General features: G+C 48.4%; 1 protein-coding gene across 5 annotated transcripts in view; it reads left to right on the forward strand.

Moving 5' to 3' along the window:
• Positions 1-25,749, forward strand: part of ncor1 (nuclear receptor corepressor 1) — an 81,437-nt gene that overhangs the window by 50,372 nt on the left and 5,316 nt on the right. For 3 of the 5 annotated variants that reach the window (XM_080013653.1, XM_080013655.1, XM_080013654.1), the window contains exons 23-38: positions 1,965-2,123; positions 12,857-13,023; positions 13,704-13,818; positions 15,330-15,412; positions 15,754-15,922; positions 16,617-16,742; positions 17,105-17,188; positions 17,588-17,838; positions 18,097-18,406; positions 18,647-18,856; positions 19,515-19,715; positions 20,091-20,240; positions 21,439-21,597; positions 21,739-21,892; positions 23,078-23,613; positions 24,035-24,139. In XM_080013653.1, the coding sequence (XP_079869779.1) occupies positions 1,965-2,123; positions 12,857-13,023; positions 13,704-13,818; positions 15,330-15,412; positions 15,754-15,922; positions 16,617-16,742; positions 17,105-17,188; positions 17,588-17,838; positions 18,097-18,406; positions 18,647-18,856; positions 19,515-19,715; positions 20,091-20,240; positions 21,439-21,597; positions 21,739-21,892; positions 23,078-23,613; positions 24,035-24,139 (2,979 nt within the window). The remainder of the gene's footprint in view (positions 1-1,964; positions 2,124-12,856; positions 13,024-13,703; positions 13,819-15,329; positions 15,413-15,753; positions 15,923-16,616; positions 16,743-17,104; positions 17,189-17,587; positions 17,839-18,096; positions 18,407-18,646; positions 18,857-19,514; positions 19,716-20,090; positions 20,241-21,438; positions 21,598-21,738; positions 21,893-23,077; positions 23,614-24,034; positions 24,140-25,749) is intronic. The other 2 variants (XM_080013656.1, XM_080013657.1) reach the window with 1 other exon arrangement.

The following is a 25,749-nucleotide window of genomic DNA, read 5'->3' on the forward strand; positions in this document are numbered from 1 at the left end:
TTAGCAAAGACACACAAAGGAAGCTCTCACTGCCAGTTCTGTGGCTTCTTGTGAGATGGCTGTTTATAGTCTCTTTTATTTCATGCAGGTCTCATTCGTTTTTGGGAATTTCAAATTCATGTCTTCTTTTCCTTATGAATCTTCTTTTCGACTTGAAGGAGGCTTTTTGTGTTGTGTTGAAGGTGGCGTGTAGGAGTGGGAAGCTCTGCACTTCTAGACACAGAGGCATAATTCTAATTCTATTCTAGTCATGGCGGCAGAGTTCCTGAATATCTGATCTACGTCGGTCCTGGATGGATGGGTAGTGGTGTCAGGAGTGTTGTCAAGTAGGACGCTATGGGGCTAAGATGAGGCTGGTGTGTCCTGGTGACGTGTCGGCCGTTTCCGTTTCCCTGTCAAATGTGTGCCTGCTCGGTGCTGGCTGACATGATGCTGATCCTGATCCTGACGGTGCATGTAGGGCTGGGTATTGGGCAAGATCTTACAATTCAATTTGATTCAATATAATTTCGCTCCGATATTACTGACGTGGCTCAATATATGATTCTATATTGATATATGTGACCTGACGCGTCCTACCCTGGCACATTTCGCAGAGCTGGCTGGACAGGAAAAACCTCTGAAATTCCATTTTCAGGCCAAAATGAGATTATAGAAGATTTATCTTCTCAAGTTGTTTTCGATCTCTCTACTTATTTTCAAAACTGTGCTTGATTTCTAAACATTAGATAAATATTAAAAGGCTGAGGTTACCTGAGTCACGCACCAACTTGTTCAACAGCGCAAACGGCAATCTTACCGTTCCCTTAGATGCAAACATGCAGATCAAGACAATCCTTCGGTATAACCAGTGATGTGAAGTCGCAATGTGAAATCATTTTGATTAAAAAATAAAATAAAAAATTTGCGCTGCAACGCCTCAGAGGACACGAAGAAGAAGAGCTCACGTCACTTCCATAACAATGTTTCAATAAACAACAACAAATAAACACCAGAAGCAAGAAATTTCCCTTCTCTGTGAAAACATAATCTGTGTTGTTATGGATTATGAGAAGAGTGCAGAAGCTCTCAATCAAATTCTGGCAGCGGGGGGTGGCGGTGGCGGGAGGAGGCGGCAGGAAGTGGTGGCGGGAGGCGGCGGTGGAGCGGCACATCCAGAAAAACGACAATTCCCAGAATGCAAAGGACTGGGAGGACCCCACCATTTGCATTCTGAGAGTTGTTGTTTTCTGGCGATAGGTTTTTAGTAAGTACAGGAACGCACATGAATGAATGTCATTGTAATAAAACAATACAGGCATGAAATGGGAAGGGTTAGAAGTTACAGAAAAATAGAAGGGAAATGTTACTATAGTGAGAATGAAAAAATATCTTAAACTTGAAATTAGAGGATTGAATTATGCATTTTCCAATATTTTTATGAATTAATGATTCAAGCATTATTTCAGAAAAACACATTCCTCATGAGCTCATTGAATGAGTACAGCACTATCCAGATGTAACCATTTAAAGCACTAATTGTCTTTGTAAATGTGTATTTTGTTCTGTACATGTCTGGAAATGTTTCTAAAACTTAAATAGCTGATTCCTCAGAACTTCTGTTTCCAAAACCTTCATCTTTAATAAGTCATAGATCCCTAAATATTTCCTTGAATCCCACAAGTGATACCTTGTTTTGAAGATTCTACACTTTCATATTACATATAAAAAACAAATGCATTTCATACATAATTGCGACCGACCTTTCAGTAATCTGAAATGCATTTCAAATATATTTTATACAGAAATGAATTCTGTCAGTTCAGTTGTGACTGTGGCAGTATTTAATTTAAGCAGAGAACAGTGAGATGACAAATAAAGCAATAAACTGAATCGTATTGGACTATCGATTCGATCATTTTTTTTTTTTTTTACCCAGCCCTAAGTGCATGTCTTCCCTCTGTCCTTATGCCTGTGACCTGCAGGGAAGCCCCACCCCTACATGCCCTTTGATATGAAGCTGGCTCTGGACCAGGAGGCCCAGTCTGGTCGGCCAGGCTCCCCATACAGACTCTCCCCCAGGGAGTTGAGCAAGACCTCGCCCCAGCCTGACCCCAATGCCCCCCACTACAATGTACCTCCAGGTAACCAGCACACACCCATCCTCCGGCGTGCCTTCTCCAGATCGCTCCCATTACATCCTGCCTTCCCTGGTGTGCTGTTAGCTTGTCGTGTGGCCAGGCTTTCTGTGTCGGCCCAGAGAGGCCTGGTAGAGGCCTGGTAGAGGCCTGGTAGAGGCCATGAAGAGGCGTGGTCGAGGCCTGGTCGTGACGTGGTCGAGGCCTGGTCGTGATGTGGTCGAGGCCTGGATCGAGGCGTGGTCGAGGCCTGGATCGAGGCGTGGTCGAGGCCTGGATCGAGGCGTGGTCGAGGCCATGAAGAGACGTGGTCAAGGCCTGGTCGTGACATGGTCGAGGCCATGAAGAGGCGTGGTCAAGGCCTGGTCGTGACATGGTCGAGGCCATGAAGAGGCGTGGTCGAGGCCTGGTCGTGACATGAACGAGGCCTTGATCGAGGCGTGGTCGAGGCCTGGTCGTGACATGGCCGAGGCCTGGATCGAGGCGTGGTCGAGGCCTGGTCGTGACGTGGTCGAGGCCTGGTCGTGACGTGGTCGAGGCCTGGTCGTGACGTGGTCGAGGCCTGGTCGTGACGTGGTACAGGCCATGTCGAGGCATGGTCGTGACGTGGTAGAGGCCATGTCGAGGCCATATCGAGGCGTGGTCGAGGCATGGTCGTGACATGGTAGAGGCCATGTCGAGGCGTGGTTGTGACGTGGTCGAAGCGTGGTCGAGGCGTGGTCGTGACGTGGTCGAGGCCATGTCGAGACGTGGTAGAGGCCATGTCGAGGCTTGGTCGTGACGTGGTAGAGGCCATGTCGAGGCGTGGTCGTGACGTGGTAAAGGGCCATTTCGAGGCGTGGTCGTGACGTGGTAAAGGGCCATGTCGAGGCCATGTCGAGGCGTGGTCGTGACGTGTTAGAGGCCATATCGAGGCGTGGTAGAGGCCATGTCGAGGCCTGGTCAAGGCGTGGTCGTGACGTGGTAGAGGCCATGTTGAGGCGTGGTCGTGACGTGTTAGAGGCCATGTCGAGGCGTGGTAGAGGCCATGTCGAGGCCTGGTCAAGGCGTGGTCGTGACGTGGTAGAGGCCATGTCGAGGCGTGGTCGTGACGTGTTAGAGGCCATGTCGAGGCGTGGTAGAGGCCATGTCGAGGCCTGGTCAAGGCGTGGTCGTGACGTGGTAGAGGCCATGTCGAGGCGTGGTCGTGACGTGTTAGAGGCCATGTCGAGGCGTGGTCGTGACGTGTTAGAGGCCATGTCGAGGCGTGGTCGTGACGTGGTAGAGGCCATGTCGAGGCGTGGTTGTGACGTGGAAGAGGCCATGTCGAGTGGTAGAGGCCATGTCGAGGCCTGGTCGTGACGTGGTAGAGGCCATGTCGAGGCCTGGTCGTGACGTGGTAGAGGCCATGTCGAGGCGTGGTCGTGACGTGTTAGAGGCCATGTCGAGGCGTGGTTGTGACGTGGTAGAGGCCATGTCGAGGCGTGGTAGAGGCCATGTCGAGGCGTGGTCGTGACGTGGTCGTGACTGTCGAGGCGTGGTCGTGACGTGTTAGAGGCCATGTCGAGGCCATGTCGAGGCGTGGTCGTGACGTTTTAGAGGCCATGTCGAGGCATGGTTGTGACGTGGTAGAGGCCATGTCGAGGCGTGGTAGAGGCCATGTCGAGGCGTGGTAGTGACGTGGTAGAGGCCATGTCGAGGCCTGGTCGTGACGTGGTAGAGGCCATGTCGAGGCGTGGTCGTGACGTGTTAGAGGCCATGTCGAGGCGTGGTCGTGACGTGGTAGAGGCCATGTTGAGGCGTGGTCGTGACGTGTTAGAGGCCATGTCGAGGCGTGGTCGTGACGTTTTAGAGGCCATGTCGAGGCATGGTTGTGACGTGGTAGAGGCGATGTCGAGGCGTGGTAGAGGCCATGTCGAGGCGTGGTAGTGACGTGGTAGAGGCCATGTCGAGGCCTGGTCGTGACGTGGTAGAGGCCATGTCGAGGCCATGTCGAGGCGTGGTCGTGACGTGGTAGAGCCCATGTCGAGGCCATGTCGAGGCGTGGTCGTGACGTGGTTGTGACGTGGTAGAGGCGATGTCGAGTGGTAGAGGCCATGTCGAGGCCTGGTCGTGACGTGGTAGAGGCCATGTCGAGGCGTGGTCGTGACGTGTTAGAGGCCATGTCGAGGCGTGGTCGTGACGTAGTAGAGGCCATGTCGAGGCGTGGTCGTGACGTGGTAGAGGCCATGTCGAGGCCTGGTCGTGACGTGGTAGAGGCCATGTCGAGGCGTGGTCGTGACGTGTTAGAGGCCATGTCGAGGCGTGGTCGTGACGTGGTAGAGGCCATGTCGAGGCGTGGTAGAGGCCATGTCGAGGCGTGGTTGTGACGTGTTAGAGGCCATGTCGAGGCGTGGTTGTGACGTGGTTGTGACGTGGTAGAGGCGATGTCGAGGCCTGGTCATGACGTGGTAGAGGCCATGTCGAGGCGTGGTAGAGGCCATGTCGAGGCGTGGTAGTGACGTGGTAGAGGCCATGTCGAGGCCTGGTCGTGACGTGGTAGAGGCCATGTCGAGGCGTGGTCGTGACGTGTTAGAGGCCATGTCGAGGCGTGGTCGTGACGTGGTAGAGGCCATGTCGAGGCGTGGTCGTGACGTGTTAGAGGCCATGTCGAGGCGTGGTCGTGACGTTTTAGAGGCCATGTCGAGGCATGGTTGTGACGTGGTAGAGGCGATGTCGAGGCGTGGTAGAGGCCATGTCGAGGCGTGGTAGTGACGTGGTAGAGGCCATGTCGAGGCCTGGTCGTGACGTGGTAGAGGCCATGTCGAGGCCATGTCGAGGCGTGGTCGTGACGTGGTAGAGCCCATGTCGAGGCCATGTCGAGGCGTGGTCGTGACGTGGTTGTGACGTGGTAGAGGCGATGTCGAGTGGTAGAGGCCATGTCGAGGCCTGGTCGTGACGTGGTAGAGGCCATGTCGAGGCGTGGTCGTGACGTGTTAGAGGCCATGTCGAGGCGTGGTCGTGACGTAGTAGAGGCCATGTCGAGGCGTGGTCGTGACGTGGTAGAGGCCATGTCGAGGCCTGGTCGTGACGTGGTAGAGGCCATGTCGAGGCGTGGTCGTGACGTGTTAGAGGCCATGTCGAGGCGTGGTCGTGACGTGGTAGAGGCCATGTCGAGGCGTGGTAGAGGCCATGTCGAGGCGTGGTCGTGACGTGTTAGAGGCCATGTCGAGGCGTGGTTGTGACGTGGTTGTGACGTGGTAGAGGCGATGTCGAGGCCTGGTCATGACGTGGTAGAGGCCATGTCGAGGCCTGGTCGTGACGTGGTAGAGGCCATGTCGAGGCGTGGTCGTGACGTGTCGAGGCGTGGTCGTGACGTGTTAGAGGCCATGTCGAGGCATGGTTGTGACATGGGAGAGGCCATGTCGAGGCGTGGTAGAGGCCATGTCGAGGCGTGGTCGAGGCGTGGTAGAGGCCATGTCGAGGCGTGGTCGTGACGTGGTAGAGGCCATGTCGAGGCGTGGTCGTGACGTGGTAGAGGCCATGTCGAGGCGTGGTCGTGACGTGGTAGAGGCCATGTCGAGGCGTGGTCGTGACGTGGTAGAGGCCATGTCGAGGCGTGGTAGTGACGTGGTAGAGGCCATGTCGAGGCGTGGTCGTGACGTGGTAGAGGCCATGTCGAGGCCATGTCGAGGCGTGGTCGTGACGTGGTAGAGGCCATGTCGAGGCGTGGTCGTGACGTGGTTGTGACGTGGTAGAGGCCATGTCCAGTGGTAGAGGCCATGTCGAGGCGTGGTCGTGACGTGGTAGAGGCCATGTCGAGGCCTGGTCGTGACGTGGTAGAGGCCATGTCGAGGCGTGGTCGTGACGTGTTAGAGGCCATGTCGAGGCGTGGTCGTGACGTGGTAGAGGCCATGTCGAGGCGTGGTTGTGACGTGGTAGAGGCCATGTCGAGGCCATGTCGAGGCGTGGTCGTGACGTGGTAGAGGCCATGTCGAGGCCATGTCGAGGCGTGGTCGTGACGTTTTAGAGGCCATGTCGAGGCGTGGTCGTGACGTTTTAGAGGCCATGTCGAGGCATGGTTGTGACGTGGTAGAGGCGATGTCGAGGCGTGGTAGAGGCCGTGTCGAGGCGTGGTCGTGACGTGTTAGAGGCCATGTCGAGGCCATGTCGAGGCGTGGTCGTGACGTTTTAGAGGCCATGTCGAGGCATGGTTGTGACGTGGTAGAGGCGATGTCGAGGCGTGGTAGAGGCCATGTCGAGGCGTGGTCGTGACGTGGTAGAGGCCATGTCGAGGCGTGGTCGTGACGTGGTAGAGGCCATGTCGAGGCGTGGTCATGACGTGGTAGAGGCCATGTCGAGGCGTGGTCGTGACGTGTCAAGGCGTGGTCATGACGTGGTAGAGGCCATGTCGAGGCGTGGTAGAGGCCATGTCGAGGCGTGGTCGTGACGTGTCAAGGCGTGGTCGTGACGTGTTAGAGGCCATGTCGAGGCCATGTCGAGGCGTGGTCGTGACGTTTTAGAGGCCATGTCGAGGCATGGTTGTGACGTGGTAGAGGCGATGTCGAGGCGTGGTAGAGGCCATGTCGAGGCGTGGTCGTGACGTGTCAAGGCGTGGTCGTGACGTGTTAGAGGCCATGTCGAGGCCATGTCGAGGCGTGGTCGTGACGTTTTAGAGGCCATGTCGAGGCATGGTTGTGACGTGGTAGAGGCGATGTCGAGGCGTGGTAGAGGCCATGTCGAGGCGTGGTCGTGACGTGTCGAGGCGTGGTCGTGATGTGTTAGAGGCCATGTCGAGGCCAAGTCGAGGGGTGGTCGTGGCGTTTTAGAGGCCATGTCGAGGCATGGTTGTGACGTGGTAGAGGCGATGTCGAGGCGTGGTAGAGGCCATGTCGAGGCGTGGTCGTGACGTGGTAGAGGCCATGTCGAGGCGTGGTCGTGACGTGTTAGAGGCCATGTCGAGGCGTGGTCGTGACGTGGTAGAGGCCATGTCGAGGCGTGGTCGTGACGTGGTAGAGGCCATGTCGAGGCGTGGTAGAGGCCATGTCGAGGCGTGGTCGTGACGTGTCAAGGCGTGGTCGTGACGTGTTAGAGGCCATGTCGAGGCGTGGTCGTGACGTGGTAGAGGCCATGTCGAGGCGTGGTCGAGGCGTGGTAGAGGCCATGTCGAGGCGTGGTAGAGGCCATGTCGAGGCGTGGTCGTGACGTGTCAAGGCGTGGTCGTGACGTGTTAGAGGCCATGTCGAGGCCATGTCGAGACGTGGTCGTGACGTGGTAGAGGCCATGTCGAGGCGTGGTCGTGACGTGGTTGTGACGTGGTAGAGGCCATGTCGAGGCGTGGTCGTGACGTGGTTGTGACGTGGTAGAGGCCATGTCGAGGCGTGGTCGTGACGTGGTTGTGACGTGGTAGAGGCCATGTCGAGGCGTGGTCGTGACGTGGTAGAGGCCATGTCGAGACGTGGTCGTGACGTGGTAGAGGCCATGTCGAGGCGTGGTCGTGACGTGGTTGTGACATGGTAGAGGCCATGTCGAGGGCAATTGTGCTTGAGCTGGGATGGAACGGTGTAGCTGGTTTCTCTGTGGCCCACGGGTCGGGTTGTCTGGATGTATATGATGGTGATGCTGTTGTGTTGGACAGGATCTCACCATTCGATTTGATTTAGATTGTGTGGTTTGCATTAAGTTGTGAGGGAGAAATAAATGTTGTAATTCTGCTTCCTTATGTTTGTCTTATTGTTTATAGTTGACAAGCTAGCTAGTGTGCTAACAGACTATACCTTTAGCACTGGTTGCATCTCTGACGTGACTTGGTGTACACATTGAACCCCCCATACTGAGTGTGGGGATATGGTTGTTGTGACGTGGTAGAGGCCATGTCGAGACGTGGTCGTGACGTGGTAGAGGCCATGTCGAGACGTGGTCGTGACGTGGTAGAGGCCATGTCGAGGCGTGGTCGTGACGTGGTTGTGACGTGGTAGAGGCCATGTCGAGGCGTGGTCGTGACGTGGTAGAGGCCATGTCGAGACGTGGTCGTGACGTGGTAGAGGCCATGTCGAGGCGTGGTCGTGACGTGGTTGTGACGTGGTAGAGGCCATGTCGAGGCGTGGTCGTGACGTGGTAGAGGCCATGTCGAGGCGTGGTCGTGACGTGGTAGAGGCCATGTCGAGGCGTGGTCGTGACGTGGTAGAGGCCATGTCGAGGCGTGGTCGTGACGTGGTAGAGGCCATGTCGAGGCGTGGTCGTGACGTGGTAGAGGCCATGTCGAGGCGTGGTCGTGACGTGGTAGAGGCCATGTCGAGGCGTGGTCGTGACGTGGTTGTGACGTGGTAGAGGCCATGTCGAGACGTGGTCGTGACGTGGTAGAGGCCATGTCGAGACGTGGTCGTGACGTGGTAGAGGCCATGTCGAGGCGTGGTCGTGACGTGGTTGTGACGTGGTAGAGGCCATGTCGAGGCGTGGTCGTGACGTGGTAGAGGCCATGTCGAGGCGTGGTCGTGACGTGGTTGTGACGTGGTAGAGGCCATGTCGAGACGTGGTCGTGACGTGGTAGAGGCCATGTCGAGACGTGGTCGTGACGTGGTAGAGGCCATGTCGAGGCGTGGTCGTGACGTGGTTGTGACGTGGTAGAGGCCATGTCGAGGCGTGGTCGTGACGTGGTTGTGACGTGGTAGAGGCCATGTCGAGGCGTGGTCGTGACGTGGTAGAGGCCATGTCGAGACGTGGTCGTGACGTGGTAGAGGCCATGTCGAGGCGTGGTCGTGACGTGGTTGTGACGTGGTAGAGGCCATGTCGAGGCGTGGTCGTGACGTGGTTGTGACGTGGTAGAGGCCATGTCGAGGCGTGGTCGTGACGTGGTTGTGACGTGGTAGAGGCCATGTCGAGGCGTGGTCGTGACGTGGTTGTGACGTGGTAGAGGCCATGTCGAGGCGTGGTCGTGACGTGGTAGAGGCCATGTCGAGACGTGGTCGTGACGTGGTAGAGGCCATGTCGAGGCGTGGTCGTGACGTGGTTGTGACATGGTAGAGGCCATGTCGAGGGCAATTGTGCTTGAGCTGGGATGGAACGGTGTAGCTGGTTTCTCTGTGGCCCACGGGTCGGGTTGTCTGGATGTATATGATGGTGATGCTGTTGTGTTGGACAGGATCTCACCATTCGATTTGATTTAGATTGTGTGGTTTGCATTAAGTTGTGAGGGAGAAATAAATGTTGTAATTCTGCTTCCTTATGTTTGTCTTATTGTTTATAGTTGACAAGCTAGCTAGTGTGCTAACAGACTATACCTTTAGCACTGGTTGCATCTCTGACGTGACTTGGTGTACACATTGAACCCCCCATACTGAGTGTGGGGATAAAAGAGATCAATTATTTCATTGTTTCCACTATGAAGAATTTATCGTGAAATGTAAGACAGCCAGAGGAAGGCCCCACCCCTGTCCAGGTGAAGTGCCGTAGCCTGGTGAATCACGGCACAGGGAAGAGGAAACCGGAAAACTTTCATATTTTTGGTTTTTCCCCCTGCATTTATCTTCACCAGGCAGCCTCATTTATCACTCGGCGTTCCACATTTACAAAGTTGTTGTTGCCAACATTGAGCCGTGGAATGAATCTTAATGTCCCTCACATGGTCTCTCTGCAGCAGAGATTTACAAGTTCTGTCATGCAGGGCCTTGTTTTCTTATCTCCTCCAGTTTGAGAAGGCAGGGCAGGAACTCTCACACAGCCATTTGCATTTTAGATTTTGTTATGCGCGGGACATGGGGCATGTTTCCTGCAGGGAGGTCACCTCCGGTCAGAGAGTGTGTCTGTCTGTGTCTGTGTCTGTGTCTGTGTCTGTCTGTGTGTGTGTGTGTGTGTGTATATATATATATATATACACACACACACACACACACACAGACAGACACACACACACACACACACACACACACACACACACACACACACACACACACACACACACACACACACACACACACACACACACACACACACACACACACACACACACACACACACACACACAGATGTGGACACATTTCTTTGGTCCCCTTACAGCTCATTGAAACAATGCTTGATTCCGACCTGAAAAATTATGAAATTAAAACCAATTTTCTCATGTATACCTGCATGCCTTTGGTATGTCATAGAGTATAGCAAAGAAACTGTGAAAAGAGATCAATTATTGCTAAAGAGATCAATTATATTCTAAAATGGCTGGGACCGTTTTGTTGGTACCCCTTAGAAAAGATTATAAATAATTGGATTATAGTGATATTTCAAATGAACTGTTTTCTTTAATTGGTATCACACGTCTTCAATCTTATAATCAGTCATTCAGCCTATTTAAATGGAGAAAAGCAGTCACTCTGCTGTTTGGTATCATGGTGTGCACCACACTAACATGGACCAGAGAAAGCAGAGAGAGAGAGGTGTCTGAGGACATCAGAAAGAACATGATAGACAAGCATGTTAAAGGTAAAGGCTAAAAGACCATCTCCAAGCAGCTTGATGTTCCTGAGACTACAGCTGCAAATATTATAAAGAAGTTTAAGATCCATGGGACTGTAACCAACCTCCCTGGACGCGGCCACAAGAGGAAAATTGACCCCGGATTGGACAGAAGGATAACGAGGACAACTTCCAAAGAGGTACAAGCTGAACTCAAAGGTCAAGGTACATCAGTGTCTGATCGCACCATCCGTTGCTTTTTTTAGTGACAGAGGGCTCCATGGAAGAAGACCCAGGAGGACTCCCCTTTTAAAAGAAAAACATAAAAAGCCAGACTGGAATTTGCTGAAATACATATTGACAAGCCACAATGCTTCTGGGAGAATGTCCTTTGTGCCCTTTGAGCTTTTTGGCAAGTCACATCAGCTCTATGTTCACAGACAAAAAAATGAAGCTTACAAAGTAAAGAACACCATACCTACTGTGAAACATGGAGGAGGCTCGGTTGTGTTTTGGAGCTGCTTTGCTGCGTCTGGCACGGGGTGCCTTGAATCTGTGCAGGGCAAAATGAAATCTCAAGACTATCAAGGCATTCTGGAGCCAAACGTACTGCCCAGTTTCAGAAAGCTCTGTCTCAGTCACAGGTCATGGCTCCTCCAACAGGATAATGACCCAAAACACACAGCTAAAAGCACCAAGAACGGATAAGAATAAAACACTGGACTATTCTGAAGTGGCATTCTATGAGCCCTGATCTGAATCCTATGGAACATCTATGGAAAGAGCTGAAACATGCAGCCTGGAGAAGGCCCCCTTCAAACCTGAGACAGCTGGAGCAGTTTGCTCAGGAAGAGTGGGCCAAACTATTGGTTGACAGGTGCACAAGTCTCATTGAGAGCTACAGAAATCACTTGATTGCAGTGATTGCCTCTAAAGGTTGTGCAACAAAATATTGGGTTAAGGGTCCCATGTTTTTTGTCCATTTTCATTTGTTTTATTATGTAAATTATTCTGTTGAATCAAAAATCAAGTCAGTCTGATTTCTATTAAATATGGAATAAACAATGATGGATGCTTATTACTTTCAAGTTATTTCAGAGAAAATTCTGGGTTCTTTTTTTCGTCGAGGGGTACCAACAAATTCGTCCACGTCTGTATATATATAAAATTGTAATTTAATTACAGAAAACAATGAATACAAAACAATACCATATATGTATTTGGTATTTAAAATTCCTCGGATTGGACCAGATGCTACAACCTTGTGGTTGTGTAACCCTTCTCTCCCTCTCCTCTCACTCACTCAGCATCCACTGAATTGATACGCAGTGCACTGAGCGCAGCAGTACTTTATTATCCACCGAGGCGTAACGTTGTATTGCTGAAGGTTAAATGGGAAGTGGTGGGGAGTAATAATCAAGCATAAAAATGTAAAATGTGAGATGCACCGGTCGATCGGCCAGTGAACGGAATCAGTCGGTTTTCAGCTTGACAGGTGAAGTGAATAACATTTCTCATCTTGTCAAGGGCTGGGATGTATGAGGCAGCAAGTGAAGAGTGAGTTGTTGAAGTTGATGTGTTGAAGCAGCGTAAGGATCTGAGCCACTTTGACAAGGAGCACATTGTGATGCTGGACGACTGGGTCAGAGCATCTACACAAGCACAGGTCTTGTGGCTGTTCCCGCTACGCAGTGGTTACTACCAAAAGTGTCCAAGGAAGGACGACCGGTGAACTGGCCACAGGGTCACGGGGCCCAAGGCTCATTGATGCACATGGGGAGCCAGGTCTAGTCCATCTGGTTCGATGCCACAGAAGAACTACTGCAGCACAGTGGTGGAAAAAGTGAATGTTGCTATGATAGACGCAATGGGTGCATCTTTCATTGGTAAACATGTTGAGTAACTACACAAGATGATGCATTTCAAGGGGTATATCCTAATGATATAAATGTGTATACTGTATATAATATTACTACATGAATGTCTATACTGTATATAATATTACTATATTAATGTGTATACTGTATATAGTATTACTATATTAATGTGTATCCTGTATATAGTATTACTATATTAATGTGTATACTGTATATAATTAGCCGCAGTAGCTCACATAGGATGTGATAAGCCTCGTTACCAGACGCTACGGTGTAAATAACTGATGGAGTCATGTAGCTGCAGTCACTCAAACACCAAACAGAGACTCCCTGTTACACTGTTGTGATACTCTTGTGTTCACTGTTGTGAATATTTTCCCAAAGGTTGGCAGGTCTGTAATAACGCTAACCTTACCTGACTTATAATTGTTTTTTCTTGTTGTTTTCGTGCTCTAGTCCTCCACCCAACCCCCAACCAGCTGGTGCAGAACCTTTCGGAGGGAGTCCGGGTGACGTTCAACAGACACAGCCGACCTCCCAACATTCCATCTCCTCCTCCTCTCATTCCGACCTCCAAGCCCACAGACAAGCCCTCGTTCATCCAGGGAGGCTCCATCTCTCAGGTGAGTCATCAGGAAGACAGGAGTCTCTGCCCGGTCTCAGGAGGCGGTTTGTTGAAATAATATTTTGACAAATTGCTCTTTTTACATTGATTTAATGACGTCTCCACGGTGAGGTCAAATCCCTGAACTGGAAATTAACAGATTTCCTTAATTTCCCTTTGGGGACTAATAAAGTTTTATCTTATCTTACTGCAAAAGGAAGCAATATCTGAAGAGCAAGAGTGGGGAAAAGGTTGTCTACTCTACCTCTACCCTGTTCTTATGCTACTTTACCTCCTACTTTTCCCCTACCTCTACTCTGTTCTACCTCCACTGTATTCCCTCTACTCTACCTCTCCTCAAATTGGTCAGTGTCATTAATGAAAATGTATTGTTGATAATATTGATGAATGTGATTGTTAAATTTGTCAATATAAAGAGGTAATGCGTAAAAGAAAAAGTATATTATTCAGTGTTTATCTGTTTTTCTCAGGCTCAACATGTGACATTGATCACGAGACTTTGTAGATTATTTGATCAGAGACTGATCGGAATACAGGGATCAATACAGCCATTTGTACATAATGCGCTATTTCTAAAACGCATTGCTTCCCACCAAATAACCACCCTTTACAATGTCTCTAAGCTCAGCCGTTGGTCCTTTCCTCACATTCTGACCCCTTTTTTACCCGATGTTTCAGGGAACTCCCGGCACGTACCTGCCGTCTCACGCTGTCTATGGGCAGGAGGGCACGAAGAACTCTGTGGGCTCCATATCGCTGGGTCTGCCTCGGCAGCAAGACCCCAACAAGCCTGGTAGGCAGGCCCTGGTCACATCAGGGCCTTGGTACAAGTGAAGACAGCAAATGAAACGTGCTTTACTCAAACTGCTGAATGTTATCGCCCTATAAAGGCCAGCTTATACCTTCGAGAGAGTGGAGGGTATTTATCGCTGGCACATTCACCGTTGCAGTATTCTCAGAAACCATGGGTGGCAGTGGAGGGAAGGACCGTCTGACGCAGGAAGTAGTACACGAAGAAGAGCGCTGAACGGCATACATGGCTGCACGCACAGCATCGGAGCTTGTTAATGCGGAGGAGGAATTGCTGTTCTTGGTGGTTTAACCAACAAAAAGCGGCACAAAGGAGCTGGTCTGTCGGCGAGACCCGAATGAGCTGTTTGCATGATGTAGGAGGCAGAGTGGGTCGTCAAGTAATCAAAGGGTTCCTGGTTCCTGGCTCCTCCTGGTAGCACGTCAAAGTGTCCTTGACAAGACACTGAACCCCGAACTGCTCTCATTGAGCAGGTGTGCACCTTGCACGGTTGCCACCGCCATCCATGTGTGAATGTGTGTAAACGGGTCAATGTGAGGCATGCACCGTGAAGCTCTTTGAGTCGCTGCATCTTTATAAGATGCAGCCCATTTACCATCTACTATTTCATCTCTGCATCAAAAAGTAATTGGTAGACTTTGAATTTACCATCCGAATTGTGCTGCGGATCAATTTTGACAACATATCAGAAACGAAACACCAAAACTCTGATCTCCTATTGCTTCCAATGTTTTTCTTCCAGGGAACGCTCCTCACGTCCCTCGTGGAAAGTAGTACACTCTCGGAGGTGCACGACGTCAGCTGGATTATTATTATTTTATTTTTTGTACGTTCTTCCGCTTACGTTGAGGACGTCAGTTGGCGCTCCTTAATGTGGCCCCGGACAGATTTGTGTTTACACTGCAATGGCCACATTGTTTTAGGGCATTACAGCACATTACAGTATGTACTCAAAAAAAAAAATCCAGTTTTTACCAAGTTCCATAACAATGGGGAGACGTGCGCAGCATAGCATGGGGACGCACAGGGCTTTTTTGTTTTGTTCATTTAGGAAACTGAGGAAAATATACATCTTAAATATAAATGCTGTTTTTATGAGTTTAATTCTGAGACACGAGGAACGGGGACGTGCAGCTGACCAGAGATGGCTCTCTCTCATTACACAATCCACTGTCGTGATCCGAGGTGGAACGGGACAGTCCCTTAGTTAGCGATATAATGTGACCAAATGGCATCTAGAGGATGCAAAGTGAAGGTGTGACTTTGTAATTAAGAATGTTTGCGAGGCTGATGTAGATCATGAAAAATTATTATCAAAAAAGCAGCAGGCCTGTTGTTTTGGACAGACCATAGTTTTCGCTAAGCATCAGAGGAGAGGGACTGGTTACCTTGTCTGGAAAATAATAATTGAGCTGATTACATGAGCCTCTATCTACGTTAACACATATCATTGCACTTTCCTATATCTCTTTGTTTTATCCCTCTCCCTCCAGGTTTACTGGCTGCCATGCAGGATGGAAGAGCCAACCCGGTCAAGGTGCCAGAGGGCCTGGCATTTAGAGGGTCTATCACCCAGGTAATGAAACATTTTCACTTTGTTTTTAAAGGACTTGTAGCCTTGCATTTTAACCTGCTTTCTGCCATAACAGGCTAAAATACAATATTGTGTTGGGATCTCACCCTTGCAAAGTGAAGCGATGTGGTTCCTTGACAAAAGAAAACAACACTTTTCAGATACATTTTTTTTCCTCGTAAAATTGTGACTTCAATCTCAGAGGATTTCTTACTTGCTTTTTCTTACAAATGTATGATGTTATAATCTCAGAGAATAATAAATTTGGAATAATGGGAATGGTGGCGCCGCTAACCATTCCAGATAGCGTTCAGTGTTGGTGATGTGGTCCGTGTGCCTCACAGGGAACGCCCGCCCTGCCCCAGTCCAGTGTGGCAGCAGACCTGTTGAAGAGCACCATCACCAAGCTGGCCACGGAGGACCTGAGCAACCCAGACAAGTCCAGAGGAGAGCAGCTGGCCAAGGGGCACGTCATCTACGAGGGCAAGAGCGGCCACATCCTCTCCTATGACGGTACGCTTTTTTTGGGGGTTTTAAATAGATAACATGGCATTGACGTCCACATTAACATATGCATTAAAACACTAGAATATGCACGTTTCATGAAATGTGCTGTACAAATAAACTTGCTTTGCACTCATTTTTAATATTTAGCTGTATTAACTGTTGGCTTAATCATTGCAGCAAGGCATCAGCATGGCTTCAAACAAAACTTAACAAACAGCTGCTTCAGTTTGTTTTGTAAGTGCTGTTGTTATGGTTACTTGCAGTTTAATGAGCATTGATTTGGACTGGTGATTAAGCTGTTGACCAGAACTACGTTTGAGACGTTTAATGGATACTTGCCGACCTTTCTGCCAACAGAGTATTTTCCGTCGCCAGGAAATCAAATACTGTTCTTTGACAGTCAGTCACTTGAACAGAGCAGAAAAATAAACAAAATAAATAATGCCACACCCAGTATAATATTGTAAGACATTAATATTGTAAAAAGTAATAAAAGCAGACACTAGATCACGTTTCAGCAGAATGTTCACTTCTGAAGGTTATTTACCAGTTTTTTTACCAGACAGAGTTTGATTGAGAAGCCAGACCCACCAGGCCAGTGCACAACACTTGAAGCAGTGTTTGGATGGGATAAACAAAGAATTTATATATTTTTTAACAATGTGACTGTGATGTTGAGTTATTGTGCACCTCCCCAAAGCTATCAAGAACCCCAGGGAAGCCACCCGCAGTCCCAGGACGGGCCATGAACTTAAACGCACTTACGACGTGATTGAGGGCCCTGTGGCCAGAGGACACCCAGGGCGGGAAGGAGCTCCGTTTGAAGGTGTGCTTTCCATTCTGTGTTAATATATTCATACCCCTTCATGCAAGTTACTCTCAATGGAGAAAAATAAGCAGTGATTTAACATATTTATTGTGTGTGTGCGTGCGTGTAATATAATTTTTCACCTCTCCCAAAATGCATTATGATGAAGTCTGATTCAGGGAACTGCTGCTCACTTGAAAACGCAAAGCATCGTGGGACAAAATGTAAAAAAAAAAAAAAAAAAGTAAAACCCTTTTTGAATTTTCCCTGTAGATTCTTGAGGACAAGACAAAAATGCCTTAAACCAGGGATTAGTGGAATGTTAATGATTAGAGTTCCAATCCAGTCAGAGTTTAAGAGTTTATGTGTGTGTTCCTCAGGGTTGATCAGCAGAGCCTTGCCCAGAGAAGGTCTCCATGGAGATGCTAAAGAGAGGCCCTTGATCGCTGGATCCATCATGCAAGGTAGCAAATTCCTCAATTCTCAATTCAATTTGAGTTTTAGCCCTTATACGGGACAATAGTCTCCATTTTCTGGTTTTGGAAAATATGCACAATATGGTGAAAAACCTTCCTGGTTCCACTGACGATGTCAGTATCTGTATGGTATTACTGTATTTTGCATTCGATAATTCTGTGTTGAAGCAATGCCCCTTTCACCTTTGCAAGGAGGTGCTAATTTTCAGGAAGGTGATTCGCCATACAGCTCAAATTTTTCATGAAAACATACACATTAAAAATGTTTTTGCTTTCATCAGCAAAATGGTCCAGGGTCATCTACACTGTTCCTGTTGTAATCTAAGCTGGTAATGCTGATTCCATTACAGGCTAAAACTGAATTCGACCCCATTTTGTCCCTCGCAGGGACACCGAGGACCGCTGCCGACGCCTACGAGGACAGCCTCAAATACGGGAAGCAGATAAAACGCGAGAGCCCACCTATCCGTTCTTTCGATGGGGGCATTGGGAAGGGGAAGCCCTATGAGTCCGGGAACACCATCAAGGAGATGGGCCGCTCCATTCACGAGATCCCCCGACAGGACCAGCCGGGCCAGGACAGCCGCAAGACACCCGACATGCCGGACAGGAGGGTGATGGAGGGCTCCCTCTCCCAGGTGAGACGGGGAGAGGGAGGGAAACTAAATGGAAATGTACACATGTACATAGACATACTCACATAACATTGAATCAAAGCATAAAGGAAAAAGATAAGGCTCTTCCTTCTAATGTATTATTAATATTATTATTTAATCTGTATCACAGTAGTGCTCGCATTCACCTTGAACATGATTTTTCAGGCAGCAATCACTGTCACAATTCAAGTAAAATGTTCTTTAAAAAAAATATTATTTAATATTTCCTCACTGTCTTAGATCCACTCTCTGAACCAGTCTGCCATAAAGCACAACGTCAAGTCGCTGATCACCAGTCCGAGCAAGCTGCCCCACGGCATGCCCCAGCTCGAAGCCATGGAGGGGGCCAAGTATGACGAGGGCAAGGCAGGGGAGCGGGTGCGCCACACATCCGTGGTCAACTCCACCTCGGTGCTGCGCTCCACCCACCAGGAGGCCTGCAAGTCGCAGCTCAGCCCGGGCATGTACGAGGACGCCCGCAGGACCCCGGTGAACTACAGCACCAACCCGGTGTCCAGAGGATCCCCCATGCCGGGACGGGGCTCCGACGGTATAGTCACTCACTGTGTGGACAGACGCCGAAGCATGTTAAAGCGTGCCTGCAGACATGTCCTTTAAAATACAGCTTTCTGGACTATTGTCCTAGTAATGAATTTGTTAGTACTATGTGGCTAGCTTCATTATTGGGAATAAACAAATCCATTCTGGTATTTTTGGTATTGACCAGTTCATGTGAAAATAGAAGCTATGGCAGTCATTAAAATCCAGTTTGTTCTTCTTTTCTACAAAGGGGGCAAGGCTGTGTCACACGAGAGAAAGAGCTCCATGACGCCCACGCAGAGCGTTCCCGCCAAGTCGCCGGTGTCTGGGGTCGACCCGATGGCCTCCCACAGCCCCTTCGACCCCCACCACCGGCCCGTGGTGCCCGGGGAGGTGTACCGCGCCCACCTGCCCCCGCACCTGGACCCCACCCTGGCCTTTCACCGAGTCCTGGACCCTGGTAACAGAACCTGCTGACGTCCCTTCATGCTGTCACCATGAAACACAGTCCACCTTTTAGGGTGGAGCGAATACAACGGGTCAAAAATGACCTGGACAATTGTTTTGAATTGATGTTATGAATTTCATAATTCAGGTGTTTTTTAAATTAGATATTGACTAATTAAACCACACGTACAAACTTGTGAATACAAACAAAACTTATTTTTAATGGATACTCCAGTTCTGCATGCTAACAGTGTTGGCTCAATGCAAGGGTGCAGAGGGGATCAGCTAGCCTAGCTCCTGTGAAATTAGGGAAATACACCTTCAGCAAGGTGTATATCAAGAGTTATTTCAGCAAAACATCTTATGACAAATAAAAACATAGAGATGCTATCTTAGTATAAACTGTAACTCCGGTTTGAACGACTTTAAACTATAACAAAAATATCGAAATAAATGATCCCTTTAAACCATATATTTTTTGACCCGACATATGCATTCTAGGGTTCAATCAGAGCGATCTCTCTTTTTTCTTTTTGGAGTGACTCAGTAACCCTGCAAATGATGTGCATGAAACCTCCAGCGTTTTCCAGGTCAGACGCCAGACGCTGTGATTGGTATCTGTCCGCCTTCTGTTCATGTGTTTTTTTGTTTTTTTTTTGTTTCATCTGCAGCGGCTTACATGTTCCCGCGGCAGCCTTCGCCCACGGGTTACCACAACACCTATCAGCTGTACACCATGGAGACCACGCGGCAGACCATCCTAAACGACTACATCACCTCCCAGCAGATGCAGGTCCCGCGCCCTGACATGGTCCGCGGGCTGTCGCCGCGGGAACAGCCCATCGCTATCCCGTACCCGGCTGGAGCTCGAGGTAGGACTGACCCCCACGAGTGTGTGTTTGTGTGTTAGTATGCAGTGTGTGCTTTGTGACGTAGTGGCTACCTTTTCCAGACGTCCAGAAGCAAATGACCTTGACAAAATTAGCTGATTTGTTTTACAAAGGGACCGCAGCTGATTCGGCTAAAACTCCACGATTGGGTACAGTCATACAAAGTTGCTGAGTTGCTACTTACAAAGTTGCCTGACCACAATTCCACCCCTTACTGGCAACTTATCAATCTCTAATTGGGACATATCTGAACAGGTGATGGGTTCCAGCTGATTGCTTACGGTGTTCATTGCGTTCTTAAATTGATGGATTGGTTCTTGCTGTTCACCGCTGGCCCTTTGCTTCTGTCTGTAAAAGGGATTATTGATCTAGGCCAGATGCCTACAACTATCCTGTTGCCTCACCCTGGGGGAACAGGTACTCCCACTTTGGAACGCATCGCCTACCTCCCCGGAGCTCAGCCCCCTTTCCCTGCTAGGGCTTTCAACCCAGCTTCCATATCACCAGGTGAGGACCCCCATTCCCCTTCCCACCCCCACCTTCCCGTCCATCCACAATGTGTTCCCTTGGTCGCTCACAAACCCACCTTAAAGCAGGTCTCCCTGCCGTGCACAGGGGCCGTCTCGGTCCTGCCAACCCCCAGCCTGACTGCTCTTCAGGTGGAGACCTCAAAGTGGGAATTCTCATAATATGGTCAAAAATACATGAGGCATAATAAATACAGGAGACATTGTCTGTTGGTTCTTACCGCCTTTTTCTCTTGACAAAACAAGCCTTGTTTATAGTTCACAGTATATGACTCTTTAAAGCCGCACCATGTAACATTATGCAACATCACTGTCATAAAAAGAATTTGTCATGTTTCAATAACAGTCTATGTTACAAATGCAAATGTAATGTACACCTAGGGTACAGCGCAGGGAGGGGCTCCCTGCTACCGCTGTAGCTACCAGATGTGCTCGGCCTGGCAGATCGGCTCGCACGCGTGAATCAGAGGGTGAAACAAACCCCGTGGCGCAATGAAAGCAAGGGCCGGGGCGCACCGGCTGAGGTGCTGGATGAGAGCGTGTGGAGCGGCTACGTTTTGTATGAGCTTTATTATCGGACATTTTGACCGGCAAGTTTATCATTTATCGGGTTTTATATATTTTATATATTTCACAAGGCGAAAAAATGGTGATTACCGGAGCCAAACATCAAGGAGGTGATGTGGTGAAGCTCAACGCACTTTTCCCGCAGTTTCAAAGCCAAACACAGGAGTGACATAGAGAAGGAGCAGGCGTTTGGGGGGAGGCTGGGAATGAAAGCCGTTCTCCATGTTGTAAGTCAGGGTACCATCAAAATGAGTTGGAAGCTGTTCTTTGAGGGTGAAGTGACAGAGTTGCTTTAACAGTTATCACAATTATAGTGTTTCAGAAACACATTCAAGTGTTATAGTTATATAATTATAGCGTTTTACAAAAAAGTGTCTTAGATGTTTAAGTCCAGGTATGAGGTTGGAGATGTTTTTTTTTTGTAGAGATGCTTAAGTCTGTTAAGGAAGTATGTTTGGTTTGTGCTGAAGGCCAGGATCTGGATCTTGGCGTGTTACACATCACTGTCCAGACTTAGGACTAGAAACGCCGTCCTTGCTTATTGTTCTACTTCCTGCTTGGATACAATTAAGGTGTGTGTCTGTGTGTGGTCTTGTCCTCCTCGTCGCTAGGCCACCAAGCCCACCTCGCAGCCACGGCCGCTGTCAGCGCCGAGAGGGAGCGCGAGAGGGAACAGCGGGAGAGGGAGCACCGCGAGCGAGAACGAGAGCTCAGGGAGCGCGAGCGCGAGCGGGTTGTAGCAGCAGCCGCCAGCGAGTACATGCGTGGGGGTGAGTTATAACCCATAACCAGTAGGAACAGGAAATGACATCACCACTAGAAATGGTTGGTGCCTTCGCGCAGCAGTGTTCCACTTGGTGTGTAAGCCAGTTGTATGTATGTATGTGTGTGTGTGTGTGTGTGTGGTCCAGGTCCAGGTCCAGGTCCAGAACAGCCCGTCAGGCCTGGTAGCCGTGGTTACCTGCGCTCTCCATCGCCCTCAGTGAGGACGCAGGAAGGCGTGGTTCAGCAGCGACCAAGCATCTTCCAGGGCACCAACAGCAAGAGCGTCATCACCTCTCTGATGTGAGTCCCACACCTCCACTGCCATAACGGTTTTTAATAGGACTGGTTTTAAAAAATCAATACTTCTGATTTGAAAACTGTAATACCAATACTTTGTTTGGAAGTTATGTTTTTCCACGTAAATTAAATCCCACCATAGTCACAAATTATTATGATTTGACAATTGTCATAAATGTATAAAATGTCAATTTTTTTTGTATTTGCCGTTTGTTCAACTGTTTCAGTTCACCAACAATAAGAATTTTGACTGATTAAGTTCATCAGTTAAAAAAATATATATATTTTAAATAAAATTAGTTAGAAAAAAATGTGTTTCATGGTAAAAGAAAAATAGGCTTTACAATCTATTTGCAAGATTTGCAATCTATTTCTTAAATACAACGCTTGGGGGCAACACGTGCAACTACCACGGTCACGTGATGTCACCACAGGGTTGAGCTCATTACCATCATCTCCACAAATAATAAAATAAAATATTTATATATATTTTTGTATTTCATTTTTCAGTTATTTTATTATTTTAGTTATATAGGATTGATATGAAATATTAACACAATAATCATTGTTTAGTTATCATTGTCTTCCATCCTATGTTCAAGGGCATTTTTTCCCGGGGACTGTATTGTCGAATAACAGTTAATGAACGAGGGCTATCAGTCAGAAAAAAAAATCTAAATTAGCATCCCTAATTTTAGTTAAACAAGAGTTCAACTATTTGGTGAGTAACTCAACTAGCACTGATGGAGCACGTGGCCTCAACCTTTTAATATTTATCTGTATTTTGATATTTAGAGATAACTCAGTTTTGAAAATAAGCTCAGATATAGAAAACAACTTCAGGATCACAAACCTGTTATAATCCAGTGCTACAAAATGTGCCGTGTTAGGATGTGGTGCATCACATATGGTAGGATAGTGAAAAATAAACCTCAAGATTTAAAGTTCAGGTTTTATTGCCAATTGCCACCAAAATTCAATTGTACAGTAAGAGTAAATATGTTATTATAAAATTCATTTAAAAAAAATGTTTTGGAGACTGGTATACTCTATATTCTAGTTGTTTTTTTATTATCATTTTTTTATAGTGTGGTTTCTCAAGGTGAAATATAGGTTGATTGCTCAAAGTGAAGTTATCAATAAAAGTAAGTATTTATTATGTCATTTCCCATTCCCTCACCTCTTCAGACCACCACCGGTGACTGTATCAGCAGTGTCTGCCCAGGCGGGCTCTCGCTACAGCACTGCGGCCGACGCCCTGGCTGCCCTGGTGGATGCGGCTGCATCCGCCCCACAGATGGATGTGGCCAAGGCGAAGGAGCCGAAACACGACCGAGAGGACGACATGGCATCCGCGCGGCGAGCTGCCGGCTTCTCAGAGCAGCAGCAGCAGCAGCAGCAGCAGCAGCCGCAGCCGCAGCCGCAGCAACAGCAGCAACAGCAACAGCAGCTGGAGGCGGAGCGGCGCTCTGTGCAGTCTCCCTACATCGGCATGTCCCTCCCGGGGGGGAAGCCCCACCCGGCATATGCCGAGGGCCCCGGGAGCGGAGGGGTGAAGGACAAGGGGCCACAGACAAAATCGCGAATTGAAGAAGAGCTACGCACCCGTGGGAAGACCACCATCACAGCCGCAAATTTCATCGACGTCATCATCACACGGCAGATCGCCTCCGACAAAGACTCCAGAGAGAGGAGCTCCCAGAGCTCAGACTCCTCCAGCAGCTGTGAGTCCATTCAAACGTACCACTACCCAGACACAAAATGACTATTAAATGTGAATATACCACATTGCCATTTCTCCTTACTTAAAAGTATATAAGTACTTGCTTTAAAATGTAATCAAAGTGTTAAAAGTAAAAGTACTTGTTATATTGAGTGACTATAATACAGCTACTGTATCTTTTTTCTGCAGATGAAAACTCATAGTGCATATCCTGATTACTGTTTGCAGTAAGATAGTATTGTACTGTCATAGTACTGTCATAGTAATTTACAAATATTAAAAAAAATGCTAATTAAAAATATATAATCAAGTATCACAACTGTGGAAATGTAGTAGAGTAAAAGGTATGGATTGGATATACACATAATGAACAGCCATGCTCCTGTCATTCTCTAAGCACTGTTTCCTTCGTTGCCGCGCAGTGTCATCCAGTCGCTATGACAACCCCAGCGGCGGAGCCATCGAAGTGATCAGCCCCGCCAGTTCCCCAGTCCAACCCCAACAACAAGAAGAAAGACAGGCAGCAGGTGAGAATACCCAAAATACTGGTCAGGTCCATAAGGTGTCTTTGTTGATTTTGATTCTGTTATTCAGTTCTTGTTGTGTAGTTGTTTGTGTGTATTTGTGACCCCCCGCGTACTTTAGGGTCATTTGGTGGTTTTTGAGATAAAAAAAATGTTCGCGTCATTTGAAAGTGAAGAATCAGAGCTTCCAAACAATGTGTCACTTGTGCAAATCAAGCAAATATATTTAAAGCTATGACTTGTTGATGACAAGGGTGTGACAAACTGTGATTCTGGGATAATCACCTTCAAAGTTTGACCCACACCAGCTTCATTCAGCTCCCACAATGCAACTGGGCTTGGAGGACCAACAAAGCCACATGGCTACTTAACATCCTGCTGAATGGGCCAATCACCAACAGCGTTGAACAGCTCAACAACACAACAAAAAAAAGCTTTTATTCAACAGTAAGAATATACATGTTTTATAAAAGTGGAATTGTTTTAGAGTTTAAAAGTACAGACACCGCAACAAAATGTAGAGTCTGTCAATATTATGAGTCTCAGAAAATCTGAAATCTGAAAATCTGTTACCAACCTCAACGGGCTTCATCACGTCATCGACTTCTGCCGTTGTTACAACGGACATATCGTCGGTCTCCTCCGGTGGTTCTTGAAAATATTCTGTTTCATCGTCACATTAAGGTTGAAATCGGCTGTTTGAAATGTTCTCCGAGTCCGGAGTAACATCACATTCAGCGTCGTTCTCCACGTCGCTGTGGGAGAGCTGACTCTCATCGTGGAAAATGAAGTCCAGTACGGGCTGCTTACACTGACTTGGATCTATCACACTGGTCAGATTAAGGTCGGAAATACGATTGAGAGCATCCTCCACCCGCTTCACCTAATCCATAATAATACGGAGAAGAACGTTTTTTACAGACAAGTGAGACGGAAACAGCCCTGGGCTGCGCTGTAGCCGTCTGTTTACGGAGGGGACGTAGGTGCGTGATGCGAAGGGTTCTTCCTCTTCACGGTTTCACAACAGTGGCTCCGTGTGTAAAAGTAGTACCATTTAAAGGTTGAACTCTATTAAAAGGGTTTCACATTGTGGCTTCACATCACATGGAATATGGAGGAATGATCTTCACCTGGACGCTCGCTTTAAAGGAACCCATCGATCGGTGGTGTTCAGCGTCTCCGCGGTGACATTTTTCTACTATTTATAAATCACACTCGGTTTTGAAAATACGTTGAGAGATAAAAAAAAACCCACAAAAGAACACAAATCTGGAAAAATAAAATTTTCCCCCAAGAAGGCTTTTTTCTACTTATTGGGTGCTCCTGGCCCCATGAGAAATGCGTGAGATGGCTAGTTTGGCTGCGGTGGGACACATTTATGGTTGTAATGTCATGAAACATTTGGTCTCAAGGAGACTACCTGAGAAAAATAAAGCAGGAAAAAACGCATTCAGTTTGAGGGTTAACACCGAATCAACACCGTTCATGTCAAGTTCAATTATATTCATAACATTTACTGCCAGAGTTATGAAATTTTTGAATGTTTGGAGTGTGTCATGTGTCACGTTTCATGACCGCGTTGGAAAAATGTGAGATGAGATGAATTCTGAGAA

This window comes from Zeus faber (assembly GCF_960531495.2).
Source record: "Zeus faber genome assembly, chromosome: 14".
NCBI classification, from domain to species: Eukaryota; Metazoa; Chordata; class Actinopteri; order Zeiformes; family Zeidae; genus Zeus; species Zeus faber.